At 42.5% G+C, this 18,263-nt stretch overlaps 1 protein-coding gene across 1 annotated transcript in view; it reads right to left on the bottom strand.

Moving 5' to 3' along the window:
- LOC143997159 (meprin A subunit beta-like) overlaps window positions 1-18,263 on the bottom strand; it is a 128,090-nt gene that overhangs the window by 42,721 nt on the left and 67,106 nt on the right. The window contains exon 10 of the mRNA XM_077492618.1: window positions 13,800-14,006. Within this exon, the coding sequence (XP_077348744.1) occupies window positions 13,800-14,006 (207 nt within the window). The remainder of the gene's footprint in view (window positions 1-13,799; window positions 14,007-18,263) is intronic.

Below are 18,263 nucleotides of genomic sequence, written 5' to 3'. Positions count from 1 at the left end.
GGGTTGTAAACCCCCTTTTTTTAAAAAAAAATAACAAAGTGTCATACTTGCCTCCACTGTGCAGTTTGTTTTGGCCCTGATCCTCTACTTCTGGGGTCCCCTGGTGGCGCTGGTAGCTCCACACCGCATTGAGAGTCCACGTTGGAGAAGGTTCTCTTAAGGTGAACACCTGTGTGGGCACGCTCCAAAGTCCTGCATCTGTGCACTTTCACACAGAATGCAGGACTCGGCCCCGCCCCCGGCACCTGCATCATTGTATTTGATTGACAGCAGCAGAAGCCAATGGCTGCCCTGCTATCGATCTATCCAATCAAGAATCGAGACAATGGGCAGAGAGGAAGAGCATGTCTCCGCAGAGGGAACAGGCTCAGGTGAGTAAAACAGGGGGGCTAGGGGGCTGGTCAGTGTCAGAAGTTTTTTCACCTTAATGCATAGGATGCATTAAGGCAAAAAAACACAAGGGTTTACAACCCCTTTAACTTGAGAGACCACTCTCAGTCTGCTAGGGCTGTTGACATCCAAGATGGCAGTGCTCAGCAGCATTCTCAGAGATGTCTACACAAGGGAGGCTTTTACAGGTAAATGACATACAATTCCTTTACATTTATTGCACATACTGTATAATTTAATGAAAGAATTTTTTTTTCAATGAATAGTCTAGTTAAAGCAGTAGTAAACCACATAAAAAAATAAACAAAATAGGCACAGGGCAGTTTTTAAGTCATCGGCATCGTATACTAGCACATAATGACAGGCTTACCTGAAAACGAAGCTCTCCAGCGGCTCACTGTCATTGGCGCTTCCAGCTTCACCCGGTATTCTTTGCGAGTTCACGGGCTTTGGGGATATGAATAGCCGAGCCGGAAAAGTTTGCTGTTTAAGGCAGGGCTCTAAAGGAATGGCACGGAAATGCTGTTCCTTCAGTGCGCAAATGCACTGGTGATGTCACCGGCTGAATCTAAAGAAAATATCTCCTAAAGGGTGCACATTTAGGTGATATTTACTGTACCTATAGGTAAGCCTTATTATACATTTACTTATAGGTAAATATCATACATGGTAGTTTATTCCCACTTTAAAGTGCCTCTTTAAATAAAAAATCCATGATAGTTTTCCCACTCTCTGGAAACAAATTGTGGAAACATGTATAATTCTAGCAGGACTGTAAGCAGAAAACAGGATAAGACCAACCATGTTTAATAATAGGCAAATGAAAATGAAAAAAATTCAAATGAAAATCTTGCAATTTGGATTAGTGGAAATTCTTGCCCTAAATATTTGGATTGAAGCTGTATCCAAAAAGGTTTTTTTCCAGCTATTATTTATGTTTGAAGCCCTTCAACCGGGATGGATGTTTACCACAACACACACCAGAAGACTTACAATATGAAATGGACCTGAAGTGTGTCCTGGTCTGCTGGTCGTTATACTAAAACAGGGGAAAAAACATTCAGGTAGGGTTGAAAGCTCTTTATTGGTTTAGTGTTATTTACTGAGCAAGTTTGCTAAATGCTTGTGACATTTCTACCTGAGGATTCAGGATGTACCGGGCAGAGCAGGCAGATTTCCACCTGCTTAATCTCTTCATGATATGGTCTGGAACCCCATGCTGGGATGCGGCCAAGGCTGCTCCAATTCAGAAGGCCTAGGTTGCGCAGGAGTATCCTGACATGCTTGATGAACTGGCAGTCACTCAAGGGGTTGGTCGGGAAAGGTAGTAGGGGACTAGAGTTCGACTGGCTGGGTAGGAGCGACAGTAGGCAGTCAAGTATCACTACTGGGCACCAGATGTTGTTTGTCTTGAATAGATGCATGTCGACCCCAGGGCGAGATTTGGATACTGCGAAGTGGAGAATGAAGTGATCTGGGAAGCAAGCCAGGTGACATCTACACAGTACCTGGCTGGCAGGGCTATTACAGGTAAACTCGTTAGGCCACAAAAACATGTAGTAGGCAAGGTAGATGGCCGCTTGAATGACCAAGCTGGGAAGAAAGTCAAACGGAGGACGAGAGAGGATAGTCAACATGTGTCTGAAGATGGTACAGGTGATGGGCAAGGGTTTGGAGTTGGCTATGGGCTGCTGCTTCTGAATGCCATGCAGGATGGCTCAAACAAGGTTGCGAACACATGCGCTGCGAATAAGGATGTTTTTGTGGGATCCTGTAAGGCCAGGAAGTGTTGGATGCCGGCTAAGTACAATCTGATGGTGTTGTGTGATAGAGCCAATTGTGTGTGGCAATATGAAATGAAAGCTAGTACGTGCATAATTTCTGGTGACATTGCCCCGGGGCAGGATGCCACAAACTTGCAGAAGGCGTTCCAAACTGGGCAGTAGGCCTTGAGTGTGTTGATTGATTGATGAGCTGAGTCACACTGTGAAGGTGCTGCTTTAATCCAATGTCAGCTGAGACCAGATAAGAGATGACGTTGGGTTTGGGTTTCTGCTGAAAAAATGAAATTAAGTTAAAATGGGACAGTGCATCTGCTACGACATTGCACTTGCCCGGAATGTATGTGCAGCGCACATTGAACGGATGCCACAGGGATAATTGTATGAGCCTGCTTAGGAAGGACATAATGGGGAGTGACTTGGACCTGCCCTTGTTAATGTTATCAGCTGTGGCCTGGTTGTCAGTGGCAAAGGCCACCGTTTGGCCAGTACAGGTATAGCCCCAGACCGGGGCGGCTGCCACGATTGGGTATAGTTCGAAAAATGAGGAAGACTGGATGAAACCGGGGATTAGGCGTATCTCTGGAGGCCATGGCCCTGCAAACCAATGATGGGCAAAAATTGCAGCGAAGCGTGTGGAGGCTGCGGCATCCCTTACTAACTGAAGTGATAGAGGTGATACTGATGGTATAAATATGGATATGCCATTCCAACTAGTAAGGAACTCATCCCACATAGACAAGACCGCTACTGCTGCTGTGTCTAGACTAAGGATTTGATCGGGGTCCTGTGTCTGAGAGAGGAAGACCAAGAGGCGTGAAATAAAAGATTGTCCCTGGAGAATAATTCTCATTGTGAAGTTGAGCATTCCTAAGAGGGATTGAAGCTGTTTCTTAGTACACTTGTGCATGGGTAAAGTCATGAAGAACTGACCTGATACGGGTCAGTTTGTCAGGGGGCAGGCTGGCGTGCATGGAGAGAGTGTCAAGGTTATCCCCAAGGAAGGTGATGGAGTGTGCTGGGCCTTCCACTTTGTGTTCTGCTATGGGCACATTGAGATTCCCAAACACCACTCTTAACCTATCTAATCGAACAGCACGCCAGGCTGTTCGATTATCAGGAAGTCATCCAGATAATGAATGACCATCTGGCACTGAGCTTGGTGCAACAGGATCCAAGTGAGTGACTGTGTGAATGTGTCAAAGAGCCATGGGCTGCTTTTAGAGCTGATGGTCAATTTAGTGGCAAAGTATTATGATTTTTTCCATTTAATGCTGTGCCAGCACCAGAGAGACTGTTGGATGGGTAGAAGCTTAAATGCATCTGATATGTCGGCTTCAGAGAGCCAAGTGCATGTGCCTGTTTTGATAATGGCCTGATTCGCCATATTGACTAAAGTATATTTTAGGGAGAATTGCTCTGAAGGAATTAAGGAATTCAAACTTGGGATGTGGGAAGAATGAGGAGCAGACAGGTTGTACACCAAACAAAGTTTATTCAAAAACTTGCCCTTAACAAGCCCAATAGGGCTAACTCTCCAGATGGTGAAAGGGGGCTGTGCCAAGCAGCCAATCGTGAAACCTCGGTCAAGTTTGGTCTGTAACAGTCCATGGCCTGTTCATTGATGGCTGCTGATGTGAGGAATCATACAGTGATCTGAATTAAAAGTGAATCGTTGAATCGCTGAGGTGACCAAAATTTAACAACTGTATACAGACAGAATGAAAGAAACTAAAAATAAACAAATGACCATGAAATAAGACCACTGAATGACTAGCTCAAAAAAAGAGAAAATTGGGACTTTACATGAAGCATGCGATAACATGGATAGCAAGTATGCCTGACAAGTAGCTTATAATAGTATAACCGCTATATATTAAGGTAAACAAAGCGACTGAGTCAGGGATGGCTGCAGCCGGGCTTCCTTTCAAGAATGTCACTCTGGCTTGGATGTCAGTGACTGCGGTGGAGAATGATGACACCATGGTGTGAAGCTGAGAAATGGCCGGAGATATGGACTGAAGAGACGCCTGCTGGGTGCTGAGCCCATCTGTTGCTGGCAGTGGGAAGAGGAGCCTGAAGAGCTCAGCTTTCCTGGCTGTAGCGGGCACGCCCCTGTGCCTTAGTTCCTTTGTCACTTTTCCATGACAGAGGCATGAATTGGTGTGCCGCAATTGCGACTGACAACGAACCGGACTGTGGAGCATGGAATGTAATGAGATGACTAAACCGAGCTGACATTAATTGGTGCATCACTGATGCGACTTGATTAGAACTGAGGTGAAAGGTATGCAAAATAAGAATGGATGCCATGTTAGAGACACAAATTGGTGTGCTGCGATTGCCAGCAAACCAGCATGAGATAACATGATAAACTAACTGGGATGAATCGCTGAGTCGCTCATGCGAATGGATTTGGAGCACAGTGTAGGGTAGCATGTGAACTAGAATAACCAAAGTGATAGACAGTGTTTTTTTGGGGGAGGGAAATGGGCCGTCTGTGGCGTGTAACAGCAAAGTACGAGAATGTATGAATGAAACTGAAGAAAAAACAGCTTGGTGTTTGTGCTCACAAACTGACCCATGAGTTTGTGGTTTTGCATGAAGCTGAATAATGTAAAAGAGGGATAGGGTTTGCGCTATGTAGACAGGAAATTTTAAGGAAAAAGTGGCAAAAAATTAGTTAAGTCGCTAAAAATCGCTTAAAATTAGTTAAATCGCTTATAAGGGAGGGAGGCTGCCACTACCAAGAAATCCCAACCTAATAGGTTGGGGAGAACTGTATATATCAAGGTGGTAGTTATGGCGCTCTCCTATGACAGTGCAAAAAATCGTATACTATTTATAAGTTGAAAAATATTCCTGCCATTTCAATGTGCTGATATTACATATGTTCTAATGTATTAGGTCTCAGTGCAAAAAGTTAATTAATTAATTACCAATAACTAAATAAAAAGAACATTTGAGACTTCATAAAACTGACAGCTGTGCAAAAAAGTGCAAAAAGTGCTTACGTGCTATAGTGCAAAATACGTGCATCTAAAGCCATAGCAACAAACATTTCAACAATAAAATCCATTCACAAATTATTTAAAGTGAAAAACCAAAGTGCAAAAACCAAAAAATTCCAGAAAAATACTTATCAAAAAGAGAGTTTTTTTATATAAAGTCCTTTTTTCCAAAAATGCAATAAAGGTGACTTGTGCTCAGTGCCTGGTGTATTCTGAAAATCAACCGGTGCGTTATGCGTGCGTAAAGCAAATTGCCACACTCACCAGCTCCCCTGCCCCTGCAGGGGTTAAATCGCATCCACAGTGTAAGCCCCTGTGCCGCTGTATAAAGCTGGTCTGGTTGGTATTCAGTTCCTCATTTCCTCGTGTTTATATATGTAAAAAATATAGAACATCCATAGTACAGTACTGTTTTAAAATTAGCGCCTTTATTGTCTTCAAAAGTGGCTACTCACAGTTTCACAGATTAAAAACTTTCGTAAACAACACAATACACCGCAGCCGCCTTGCAGGAGAGAGTGTGTACGTTAGGCCACTCCCTACGCGTTTCGTCATTGGACGTCGTCTGGAGCAGCCATCTTGGTGCACCTCTCTCTTGATATAGGGTGTAATGCCTATACTGCGCATGCGCGAGCGTAAAAACGCCATATTGGTATCTGGAATTTGACCTCACAATGGAGTCTTTCATGTTACAGCATGCCAGCACGTACTGCATTACACCCGCCCTCTTGTTCAACTCTTAGACAGTATACACAGCGGCTTATTTTATAAATATATACGCGCGCAGCGGTGGATAAAACAATACAAAGTATTATGCATAATATATGTTATTCTCCTCAAAAGTTCTATAGGTTAATTAGCCATGAGAAATAACACATTGATTTCCCTACTAAACATAGCTAAGAGCTTCAGCAGAGATGCATGTAAGGTAAAGAAATTGGTGAATATGGGGTCCAAAAAAGGAAAAAATATAAAACCATAGATTGGGGGAGTTAAAACATTTTAAGAATAAAATGCAAATGAGCATAAAAGTTTTTATATAAAAAAAAAGTTTTTATAAAAAACAACGATGTATAAAATACAAAAAATAAATAAAAACTGCATATAGCAGGTTTATTTGGGTTTATTTGCATTCTGAAGGGAGAATTTTCACAATTCCTATTAATATAGTGGTTTTTCAAAAACCATAAAACCTGTCCTTTTGATATAGCAGGCAATGTGGGTATGAATGTGTTACATTCGACCCAATCGAATGCACTACTTTTAATCTGATGTGTATTTAGGCATACATGGGCAATGTTTTAGATATAAACATAGAGGTTAGGGGATATGAGAATAAAGGTTGGACAACTGTACTGAATGAGGACTATCTTTAATCTGATTCTCTAAAATACTGGAGGGGGTATATGTGTGATTACTGGTATTTCATTGTCTAATTGGGAGACCTCCCATTTTACATAGGTACTGACACCCTATTATAATAAACCGTGTGAATACAAATGTGTTATATTCATTATAATTGGATGCATTACATTTTTTATGCAGTATTTTGGATATGGCTGCCCAAGAAGCAAAGTTTTGGACGTTTGGGCCTGTAGCAGGATAGTGATTGCACAAGTGCTTTCTAAAGGCATAACTCGATTGGGAATGGGAACAGAGGAAAGAGAGGAAGTGATATGTTTAATAATTAGTCAGAAAACAATTTAAATCTAAATCTATGTTCAAACCTGCCGGTTGAAGTGTATCTAAACAAAAAATCCACTTCGTTTCATTTTGCAAAACTTTCACTTTTCTGTCCTCTCCTCTCCAATGTCCCTTTATTTTGTCTATTCCGTAAAAGGTCATGTGTCTGGGGTCTCATCCGTGGTAATCCCTAAATTGCCTGGACACACTATGGTTGTTGTATCCTTTTTTAATGTTTTTGATATGCTCCCTAATCCTTATATGCAGCTGCCGTGTGGTCCTCCCCACATATTGTTTCCGGCAGGGGCATTCAATTACATAAGTGACGAAGGTACTGTTGCATGTGATGAGTTCATTGATCTTAAATTCTTTTCCGTTGGTGAAGGATGTGAACTGAGATTTCTTCTTACTGGTTTTGGTACTGGTTCTGCAGGGAAGACATTTTCCACACTTAAAAAACCCTTTCAGGTTTTCAAAGATCTTTATTTGTTTAGGTGGATCAATCACATTTTTTGCTAATCTGTTTCTGAGAGTTGGTGCTCTCTTGTATATAAAGACAGTTTTTTTTGGTAACACCGTTTTCAAGGATTCATCTGATTGTAAGATGGGCCAGTGTTTTCTAAAAATGTGTTCTAGGGCCTTATATTATCGATTGTACCCTGTCAGGAACGCAACTTCCATTATTTTGTTGTTCTTTTGCTGTCGTTTGTTGGGTACCCCTTCTATTAATCTGTTTCTTTCCATTTGGCTCACTTTTCTTTTCAGATCGTATAATTCCTTTGCTCTATGTTACAGCTGGCATGCTGTAACATGAAAGACTCCGTTGTGAGGTCAAATTCCAGATACCAATATGGCGTTTTTACGCTCGCGCATGCGCAGTACAGGCATTACACCCTATATCAAGAGAGAGGTGCACCAAGATGGCCGCTCCAGACGACGTCCAATGACGAAACACGTAGGGCGTGGCCTAACGTACACACTCTCTCCTGCAAGGCGGCGGCGGTGTATTGTGTTGTTTACGAACGTTTTTAATCTGTGAAACTGTGAGTAGCCACTTTTGATAATAAAGGCGCTAATTTTACAACAGTACTGTACTATGGATGTTCTATATTTTTTACATATATAAACACGAGGAAATGAGGAACTGAATACCAACCGGACCAGCTTTATACAGCGGCACAAGGGCTTACACTGTGGATGCGATTTAACCCCTGCAGGGGCAGGGGAGCTGGTGAGTGCGGCAATTTGCTTTACGCACGGATAACTCACCGGTTGATTTTCAGAATACACCAGGCACTGAGCACAAGTCACCTTTATTGAATTTTTGGGAAAAAGGACTTTATATAAAAAAACTCTCTTTTTGATAAGAATTTTTCTGGAATTTTTTGTTTTTTGCACTTTGGTTTTTCACTTTAAATAATTTGTGAATGGATTTTATTGTTGAAATGTTTGTTGCTATGAAGATGATATAAGCTGGATAGGCTTTAGATGCACGTATTTTGCACTATAGCACGTAAGCACTTTTTGCACTTTTTTGCACAGCTGTCAGTTTTATTAAGTCTCAAATGTTCTTTTTATTTAGTTCTTTTTAATTAATTAATTAACTTTTTGCACTGAGACCTAATACATTAGAACATATGTAATATCAGCACCTTGAAATGGCAGGATTATTTTTCAACTTATAAATAGTATGTGATTTTTTGCACTGTCATAGGAGAGCGCCATAACTACCACTTTAATATATATGAAGCTGAATAAGGCTGCATACAGAGATTTGACAAATTACTTGTGAGTTCCATAGCGGGGTTTCGGTGATACGGGGTACCTGGCAAACAACGATGCGTGAAATGAAATACGAACCGAAAGCCTGTGGAAGGTTAGACACGCAACTCATGAACGGCAAATTAGTTTGAAGAGTCGGCCTAGTGATGTAACGAATCCTTCACAGGAATCGACAGAGACCACAGATGACTGGGCTGCTTAACCACTTAAGCCCCGGACCAATTGTCAGCCTAAGGACCAGAGGTCTTTTTACAATTTCGCACTGCACTGCTTTAACTGGTAATTGCGCGGTCATGCAATGTTGTACCCAAACTTTGCATCCTTTTCTTCCCACAAATAGAGCTTTCTTTTGATGGTATTTGATTGCCTCTGCGATTTTTATTTTTTACGATATGTGGGACTTTTTGGTAGTCTAGCCCCGTACAGCACCCCGAAAACCAATCACTGCCTTCAGGATTTCTAAGGGTGCAAATTTTTTATTTCACTCCCCACTACCTATCACAGTTTCGAAGGCCATAAAATACCAAAATAGCACAAACCCCCCCTCCCCCCCCCCAAATGACCCCATTTTGCAAAGTAGACAACCCAAGGAAACTGCTGAGGGGCATGTTGAGCCAATTGAATATTTTTATTTTTTTGTCCCAAGTGATTGAATAATGACACAATTGATATATTGCTCACACATGCCATAGTTATATGTGGAATTGCACCCCAAAATATATTCTGCTGCTTCTCCTGAGTACGGGGATACCACATATGTGGGACTTTTTGGGAGCCTAGCCACGTACGGCACCCCAAAAAGCAATCACTGTCTTCAGGATTTCTAAAGCCCCATACACACTATCAGATTATCTGCTGAGTTTTTCCTTCAGATTTACCAAAACCATATAATATGAGGACAAACCTTAGGAGTTTCAATGTGTATGCAATCAGGCAGGCCCTTCTACTACATGGTTTTGGTAAATCTGAAGGAAAAATCAGATAATCTGATAGTGTGTATGGGGCTTAAGGGTGCAAATTTTTGATTTCACTCCTCACTACCTATCACAGATTTGAAGGCCATAAAATGCCAAAATAGCACAAACCCCCCCCCCCCCCCCCCCAAATGACCCCATTTTGGAAAGCAGACACCCCAAGCTATTTACTGAGAGGCATGTTGAGTCCATGAAATATTTTATATTTTGCCACAAGTTGCAGGAATATTACAAACTTTATTTTTTTTGCACAAAGTTGTCACTAAATGATATATTGCTCACACATGCTATAGACATTAGTGAAATTACACCCCAAAATAAATTCTGCTGCTTCTCCTGAGCACAGGGATACCACATGTGGGGGACTTTTTGGGAGCCTAGCCGCGTACAGAACCCCGAAAACCAAGCACCGCCTTCAGGATTTAAATATAAAGCGCTACCAAAAAAAACTGTTAGCGATCGCAGGTATCAGGCCTGACTCTGGGAACGCTGCAGTTATGTGTTTAGTGTTTTGTAAGTGACAGTGATCGATCGATACTGCACTTGGGTGGGCTGGGCGGAGGGGCAAAACGCAGGTGCTAGCAGGTATCTGGGCTGATCCCGCTAACAATGCGTTTTTTTGGAACCCTAAACTGCTGGGGACGCTAGTATAGATCTGATCAGATCAGATATTGATCTGTTCAGATACTATACCACTACGGGAGGTGTATGCTTTGCGCATGGGTGTTAGCGGTACTGGCACCAACCTAGCGCTGCCTGGGGTGACGCAGACCCTGACCCTAAAACCTAATTGATATCACCTGCCGGGTGATCAGGGGGTTAAACTTTTATTGGGTAATAAATGGTGGGTGCCCTGATGCTATAAAACGCAAACTAACTAACCAGAGTCACCCGTAACACTTATACGGTGATCGCTGGTGAAAGGGTTAACTCTAGGGGCAATCAGGGGGTTAAAATCTTTATTAGGTAGTATATGGGGGGTACCTAACGCTATAAAAACCTGTCGTGAACATAAAAAATAACTAGCTACCTAGCGGCACCAGTGACACTAATGCAGCGATAAGAAAAACGATCGCTTAGTGATACTGGCAAAAGGGGGTGAAAGGGTTACCTGGGGGCAATCAGAGGGTTAAAACCTTTATTAGGTAGTATATGGGGGTCACGGACACTATAAAAAAACCTGACGGGGAACCTAAATAACTAAATAACTAACTGGCTATCCAGCATCACCAGTGACACTTATACGGTGATCACTGGTGAAAGAGTTAACTCTAGGGGCAATCAGGGGGATTAAAACCTTTATTGGGTAGTATATAGGGGTACCTAATGCTATAAAAACCTGGAGGTGAACCTAAAAAAATACTAATGCATCGATCAGAAAAAATCGGGGGGTGATTTGTGTGCCTATGTGTACCTACATGTCAGTGTAGTGATTGGCACACTTACTATGTGTTCTCCTCCCAGTCCGGTCAAAAAGACCGTCCCGAGGAGAGTGACATCACTTCCTCCCTGCCTGTGTTTACACTACACAGGCAGGGGAAGCTTCTCATTCGCCAGGAGCGATCGAGAGGGGATGGCCAGAAACCAACTGCCATCCCCTCATCCCGGATCGCTCCTGAAGCGAAACGGACTGCCGCAGCCAGCGGGAGGGGGTCTGATCGGACCCCCCACCCGCTGGAAGGCAAGCACGTACCTGCTTGTGCCTGTCGGTGCCATTGTGCCAACGTAGATTTACATGCGGCGGTCCTTAAGTGGTTAAATACCCCCCGGACTCCTCCCATAAATTCAGGCCACCATACTGGACTTCTTATATATTACAAAGATTACAAACCACTACATACTTATCTATTTACTCTTTGATGCTTGGAATTCATTTTGTAAATCCTGTCATTAGTTTCCTATTAAGTTAATAATATTATCAGACTTTTAATTTTCTTGTTTATTTACATGGAATTTGTTTCCAGGATTATGATGAGATGACTGGCACCCAATTGGGACAGCAATGTCATGTCTATGGGCACCTGTGGAAGTCACTGGCTACAAACTATCTGACACATTAGAAAAGCTTTTTCTATAGTTATTGCATGTGCTCTCAACTCCATGATATAAGCATGAGCATCTGTGTTTATGAGAAAAGATATCTATGGACAGTCATACATAAAAATGCAACACAACGGTCGTACATTACCTGCATGACTGATCGTTCAGTGATAAGTATGCAAATGTTGTTATGAAATCAAGCCAGTACCAGAATTTGTATTTTTTTTGTTTTGTAATTAGGTTTAGAAATCCATGTTAAATATTTTTTTCTATGACTGCATGATTGCTTTTGTTTTTGTACATTTAGACAAGACTGGAAGTCTGATTTCATGAGATCATCCCAAGCCCCAAATTAATATTTGTTATGAATTATAACTTCAGAGGACAGGCTTGAAAATGGGTTATAACTGTATGGTCCAATAGTACATATTTTTACAACTAACTTTATTAGGTTTTCATAAAAGTGAGTACTCCTCACATTTTTGTAAATATTTTAATTTATCTTTTCATGTGATAGCACTGAAGAAATGACACTTTGCTACAATGTAAAGTAGTGAGTGTACAGCTCACATAACAGTGTAAATTTGCTGTCCCCTCAAAATAACTCAACACACAGCCATTAATGTCTAAACCGCTGGCAACAAAAGTGAGTACACTCCTAAATGAAAAAGTCCAAATTGGGCCCAAAAGTGTCAATATTTTTTGTGGCCACCATTATTTTCCAGCACTGCCCTAATCCTCTTGGACATGGAGTTCACCAGAGCTTCACAGGTTGCCACTGGAGTCCTCTTCCACTCCTCCATGACAAATTCACAGAGCGGATGTTAGAGACCTTGCACTCCTCCACCTTCCATTTAAGGATGCCCCACAGATGCTCAATAGGGTTTAGGTCTGGAAACCTGCTCGGGCAAGCCATTACCCTTCATCCTCAGCTTCATTAGCAAGGCGGTGGTTGTCTTGGAGGTGTGTTTGGGGTTGTTATCATGTTGGAATCCTGCCCTGCAGCCCAGTCTCTGAAGGGAGGGGATCATACTCTGCTTCAGTATGTCACAGTACATGTTGGCATTCATGGTTCCCTCAATGAACTGTAGCTCCCCAGTGTCGGCAGCACTCTTGCAGCCCCAGGCCATGACACTCCCACTGCCATGCTTGCCTGTAGGCAAGACACACTTGTCTTTGTACTCTTCACCTGGTTGCCACCACACACACTTGACACCATCTGAACCATATAAGTTTATCTTGGTCTCATCAGACCACAGGACATGGTTCCAGTAATCCATGTCCTTAGTCTGCTTGTCTTCAGCAAACTGTTTGCAGGCTTTCTTGTACATTATCTTCCTTCTGGGATGACAGCCATGCAGACCAATTTGATGCAGCATGCGGCGTATGGTCTGAGTACTGACAGGCTGACCCCCCCACCCCTTCAACCTCTGCAGCAATGTTGGCAGCACTCATACGTCTATTTTTCAAAGACAAAATCTGGATATGATGCTGAGCACGTGCACTCAACTTCTTTGGTCGACCATGGCGAGGCCTGTTCTGAGTGGAACCTGTCCTGGTTAAACCACTGTATGGTCTTGGTCACTGTGCTGCAACTCCATTTCAGGATCTTGGCAATCTTCTTATAGCCTAGGCCATCTTTATGTAGAGCAACAATTCTTTTCAGATCCTCAGAGAGTTCTTTGCCATGATGCCATGATGAATTTCCAGTGACCAGTATGAGAGAGTGAGAGCGATAAAACCAAAAATAACACACCTGCTCCCCATTCACACCTGAGACCTTGTAAAACTAACGAGTCACATGACACCAAGGAGGGAAAATGGCTAATTGGGCCCAATTTGGACATTTTCACTTAGTGGTGTACTCACTTTTACTGCCAGCAGTTTAGACATTAATGACCCGGTGAGTTATTTTGAGGGGACAGCAAATTTACACTGTTATACAAGCTGTACACCCACTACTTTACATTGTAGCAAAGTGTCATTTCTTCAGTGTTGTCACATGAAAAGATATAACATATTTACAAAAATGTGAGGGGTGTACTCACTTTTGTGAGATACTGTATTGCTTGGCTGTGCATGTGTTCTGCATGAAACAGTTTTTGGTGCAGTCCCTTGTTATACCATAGATTTCTTACCATATATAGAGTCTACAAGCATGTATATGCCCCTGGGGAAGGCTGGTGTATACTCCTTGATGTAGATGTTGAGCAGGTCATTTTTACTACCACTGTTATAGTAGAAGAATTCCAGACACTGATATTTTCTGACCGGATAGAATAGTCTGCTTTCAAGTATACTTTGATAACTAGTATCAGTGCGAGTGCTGAGGTGCATAAAATAGCCTAAAAATAATATGAATTAAAAATGAACAAACTTTAGCAATTTAACAATGTAACAATACAAATAATATGAGACAAATGAAGCCCAGAGGTGGAGGAATATCTATCCAACTACATATAAATATCCAGCAACTTTGATATAGCCAATGATGTACAAAATATCATTCATTCTTATCAACACAGAGTCCACAGAAAATTTTAACTTTTAAGAATCAAAAAAGTATTACAAGTAACAACTCTGTACCCAGCTATCTTTTTGCTAGTGCAGGTTAAGAAGTTAAAGAGGAATGCCAGCGCCAGGCAAACCTACTAAATATAAAAAAAATACACCTTTAGGCTTTTAAAAGAGACTTTATGTAATTTAGCAAGTTTATTATTAATCTCCATTATTTCCAGTTTAACATTGGGCCATTTATTACTCACTCTTTTCCTCCATGTGGCCATCTTCACTGTGGGCAAGTGAAGCCACGGCCTCTCTAATCCTGCATGGTATGTAAAATCTTGCGTATGCACGCTAGGTCCACATCTTGGCCATGCCTGCACACAAAGCACAATGCTTTTCGGTATTTCATGCACACATTACTATAGCGGTATTAGCGAACTTCCACTTCTGCTGCTATAGCAACATATAAACAAAGGGCTGTAAGTAATGTCTTTAGTTTGCAGGAATGGCCGATATTTGGACATAGCGTGTATGCATGATATTTACTTTGAATGCAGAGTGGAATAGAGTGGCCATGGCTTCACTTGCCCTCAGTGAAGATGGCCACATGCAGAAAAATTAAGGGCACTACGTGTCTTTGCCCGTCCCCACTCATCCCCGCCCTCATCCGGGCGTGTCAGGCACCTTCAGCCTGTGTCTTAGAATAGGAGGGAGCTGACGCCACCATTAATCTACATGTAATATCCTACCCCCTATTGTGTTTAGCTTGATAGTGGGCATGAAGGAAGAGGGAGGGACTTTACCACTGTGTATACACACATGTGTGACTCTATTGTCACATTGGCTGCTCAGGTGTGAGAGGGAAGAAACGCTCAGCATAGAAACTCACTGAAAACTGAGCATGTGCAGAGTTCCATAACAGCTGCAATAATAGGATTTTTATAACAGCTTACCTGTAAAATGCTTTTTTTGGAGTACATCATGGAACACAAAGCCCTAGTAGTTACTATGTGGGTTATAGGCCACCTTCAGGTGATGGACACTGATGCACCCTAAGAAAGGAAGTTAATTTCCTATATAACCCCTCCCACTACTGGGAGTACCTCAGTTTTGTAGCAAAGCAGTATACGTGTATTACAAGAGGGGAGGGACCTCTGTGTTCCGTGATGTACTCAGAGAAAAGGATTTTACAGGTAAGCGGTTATAAAAATCCTATTTTCTTTATTGTATATTATGGGACACAGAGCCATAGTAGTTACTATGTGGGAAGTCCCAGAGCAATGCCAACTGAGGAGAGGGAGACACAACAAAAGTAGGGCACCATGAGACTAGAGGACTTATACTGCTGCCTGCAGCACACTACGCCCAAAGGCAATATCCTCACGCCTTTTTACATCCACCTGATAGAATCTGGTAAATGTATGGACTGAAGAAAGATATGTGTAGAGTGACAGTTTGTAAGAAACTGGTCTGTCTCATCCACTAGTGACAAGAAAACAGAACAAAAGGCCTAGTGTAACAAGCACAGCACATACCCCTCAGAATGTTTATTAGACGGACCAGTGAGTATTTAAAATATGTAAAGTTTATTCAAAAAAGTTTATAAAATTTTTGTATAGATATACAGATACAATGTAAAAATCAAAAAGTCAGTATCTTAGCATTTCTAACACAGCTTACACTGTTCACGCTCATGCCAATAGTCCTCATCAGAACAATCTTGCTAGATCCAAGAGGGGGACCCGGGGGCCCCCTTATTAAAGGAGGCTCACGGATTCCGATAAGCCCCCCGCCCGTAGACCCTGACAACCAACAGCCATTGTTGTCGGGAAGAGGCCCTTGTCCTCATCAACATAGGGACAAGGTGCTTTGGGGTGGGGGGGCCGCGCGGCCCCCCCTTCCTCAAAGCACCCCCCATGTTGAGGTGCGGCTCGGGGGGCGCTCACTGGTCCCCACCCCCTTTCCTGACCAGCCAGGTTGCGTGCTCGGATAAGCGTCTGATATGGACCTGGGGGGGGGGGCCCATGCCGTTTTTTTGGCGTAGGGCTTCCCCCTTTAACGCCATAGCAGGTGACGGGGCCAGCGACACTTCCTTCGCTGGTCCCGGCTACCTGGAGCCGCGCTCAAAATGAACGGACTTTCCTCCGTGTGTGTGAGCAAATCCGTTCATTTCAAAAGTACGGTGGATAATCTGGCGGACTATGTCCACCAGAAAAGTCACGTGTGTGGGCAGGTCCGCTCGTTCGGACAGTCCGGCGGACTTTACGGCAGTTTTTCCACCAGACTAAATCCGCCGGATAGTCTGATCGTGTGTACGCGGCATAAGACACAGTTCACAGACTCATCTCTTCATACGGCCACTGAAGCAGCTGCAATTCAAGATCTTATTGATCTAGATGAGAATGATCCAATTGATCTTATAGATACCAGAGACCTGGACAACTCCTTGCCGAGGTCGATGGTGACCCTACTAATGCCTCAACTTCACTCAATTCTGATATTTCTATAAAGAAAAAGTCGAGCCTATACCCTCACCTAGTACCAATCCTAATGCGGCTCTTTTTTTTAAATTAGTGACCCGTGAATTACGTAATCTTAAACCCATGTCACGAGGCAATAGGAACCTTACATACAATGAACACCTTGCTGTACAGACCTTGAAGGAAAACTCCTTGATAGTCATTAAGCCAGCGGACAAAGGTGGCAACATAGTCATCCAAAACAGGTCTGACTATGAAACTATGTGTCAGGACATTCTTTCCAACCAAGAGTGGTATAGACATATACAGGTTCTCTAATAGATGGGTTCACACAACAATTTTACTCCTTAGTTGATTAAGCCCGTAGTCAACACATTACAGACAAATCTACCTGGGAATTCATAAGGACAGCATTTCCACATGAAGCTATGTTTTATGCACTACCTAAGGTGCACAAAAATCTTAAAAGACCCCTTGGCAGACCAATTGTGTCTGGCAGGGGTAGTCTTACTGATAATCTCAGTAAATACATTGATAAATTGTTGCAACCTCTTGTTGTATCCTTACTATCCTATATCCGAGACACTACTCATTTATTGCGGATCTTGAAATGCCTCCACATCGGTGGCGACACCATTTTGGTCGCCATTGACGTGGAGGCATTATACAGTTCTATCCCACACCAATTATGCCTCTCGGCTATTTGTCATGCTTTATCAGCTTCACACATATACTCTGAACAACTGTACTTTTTTATTGTTGAGGCCTTGGAATTCATTCTTAGGCATCATTTTTTCTCATTTAACGGATCCCACTACCTCCAGGTACAGGGCGTTGCCATGGGCACTTGCTGTGCCCTGGCATACGCCAACCTGTACCTGGGGAGTGGTAACGATTATTCCTAATGAATACCGATGTTACTATATTTATTCGGTGTATCACAACATGGCGTCGCTACTTTGACGATATAATCTTGCTCTGGAATGGCCCTCTAGATTTACTGCATCAGTTCCTCCATTATCTCAACTTTAATAATGGACTGAACCTCGAATTTACTATGACATTTAGCTCTTCAAGTATATCTTTTTTGGATTTAACTATCACTAAGGACAATGATGGACATCTACAGAGTCAATTACACAGGAAATCTATGGCAGGAAACACCATCTTGGCAGCATCAAGCTTCCATCCCAAACCCTTACTCACATCAATTCCGTTTGCCCAATACCTTAGGGCTAGACGTCATTGCTCAACTTATATTCTTTTTGACCAAGAGACCGCTTGGCTCAGAGAGACTCTGGGCTTGTGGTTACTCTAACAGTGTCCTACAAAATGGATACAAAAAGGCCAAAGCCAGATCAAGGCGTGATCTCTTGTTTTCTAAAAAAACATGAGGATAAATGCCCCCCTCTCCCCTCTACACATTATCAGGACTTGCTGTCAACAACACCAACAATTCAAAGACGTACTGTCTAAATATTAGCATATACTCAGTACTGACAATGCTCTGGCACCTTTCGTATCGATTCAACCACTCCTCACATTTAGGAGAGATCCTTCCTTACATGATAAATGAATTAAAAGTGAATACACTGCCAATACATCTAGAAACATTAA

This window comes from Lithobates pipiens, unplaced genomic scaffold (assembly GCF_037356315.1).
Source record: "Lithobates pipiens isolate NorthernLeopardFrog02 unplaced genomic scaffold, aLitPip1_a1.2 Scaffold_19, whole genome shotgun sequence".
Classification (NCBI taxonomy): domain Eukaryota; kingdom Metazoa; phylum Chordata; class Amphibia; order Anura; family Ranidae; genus Lithobates; species Lithobates pipiens.
This window is presented reverse-complemented; position numbering and strand designations above follow the sequence as displayed.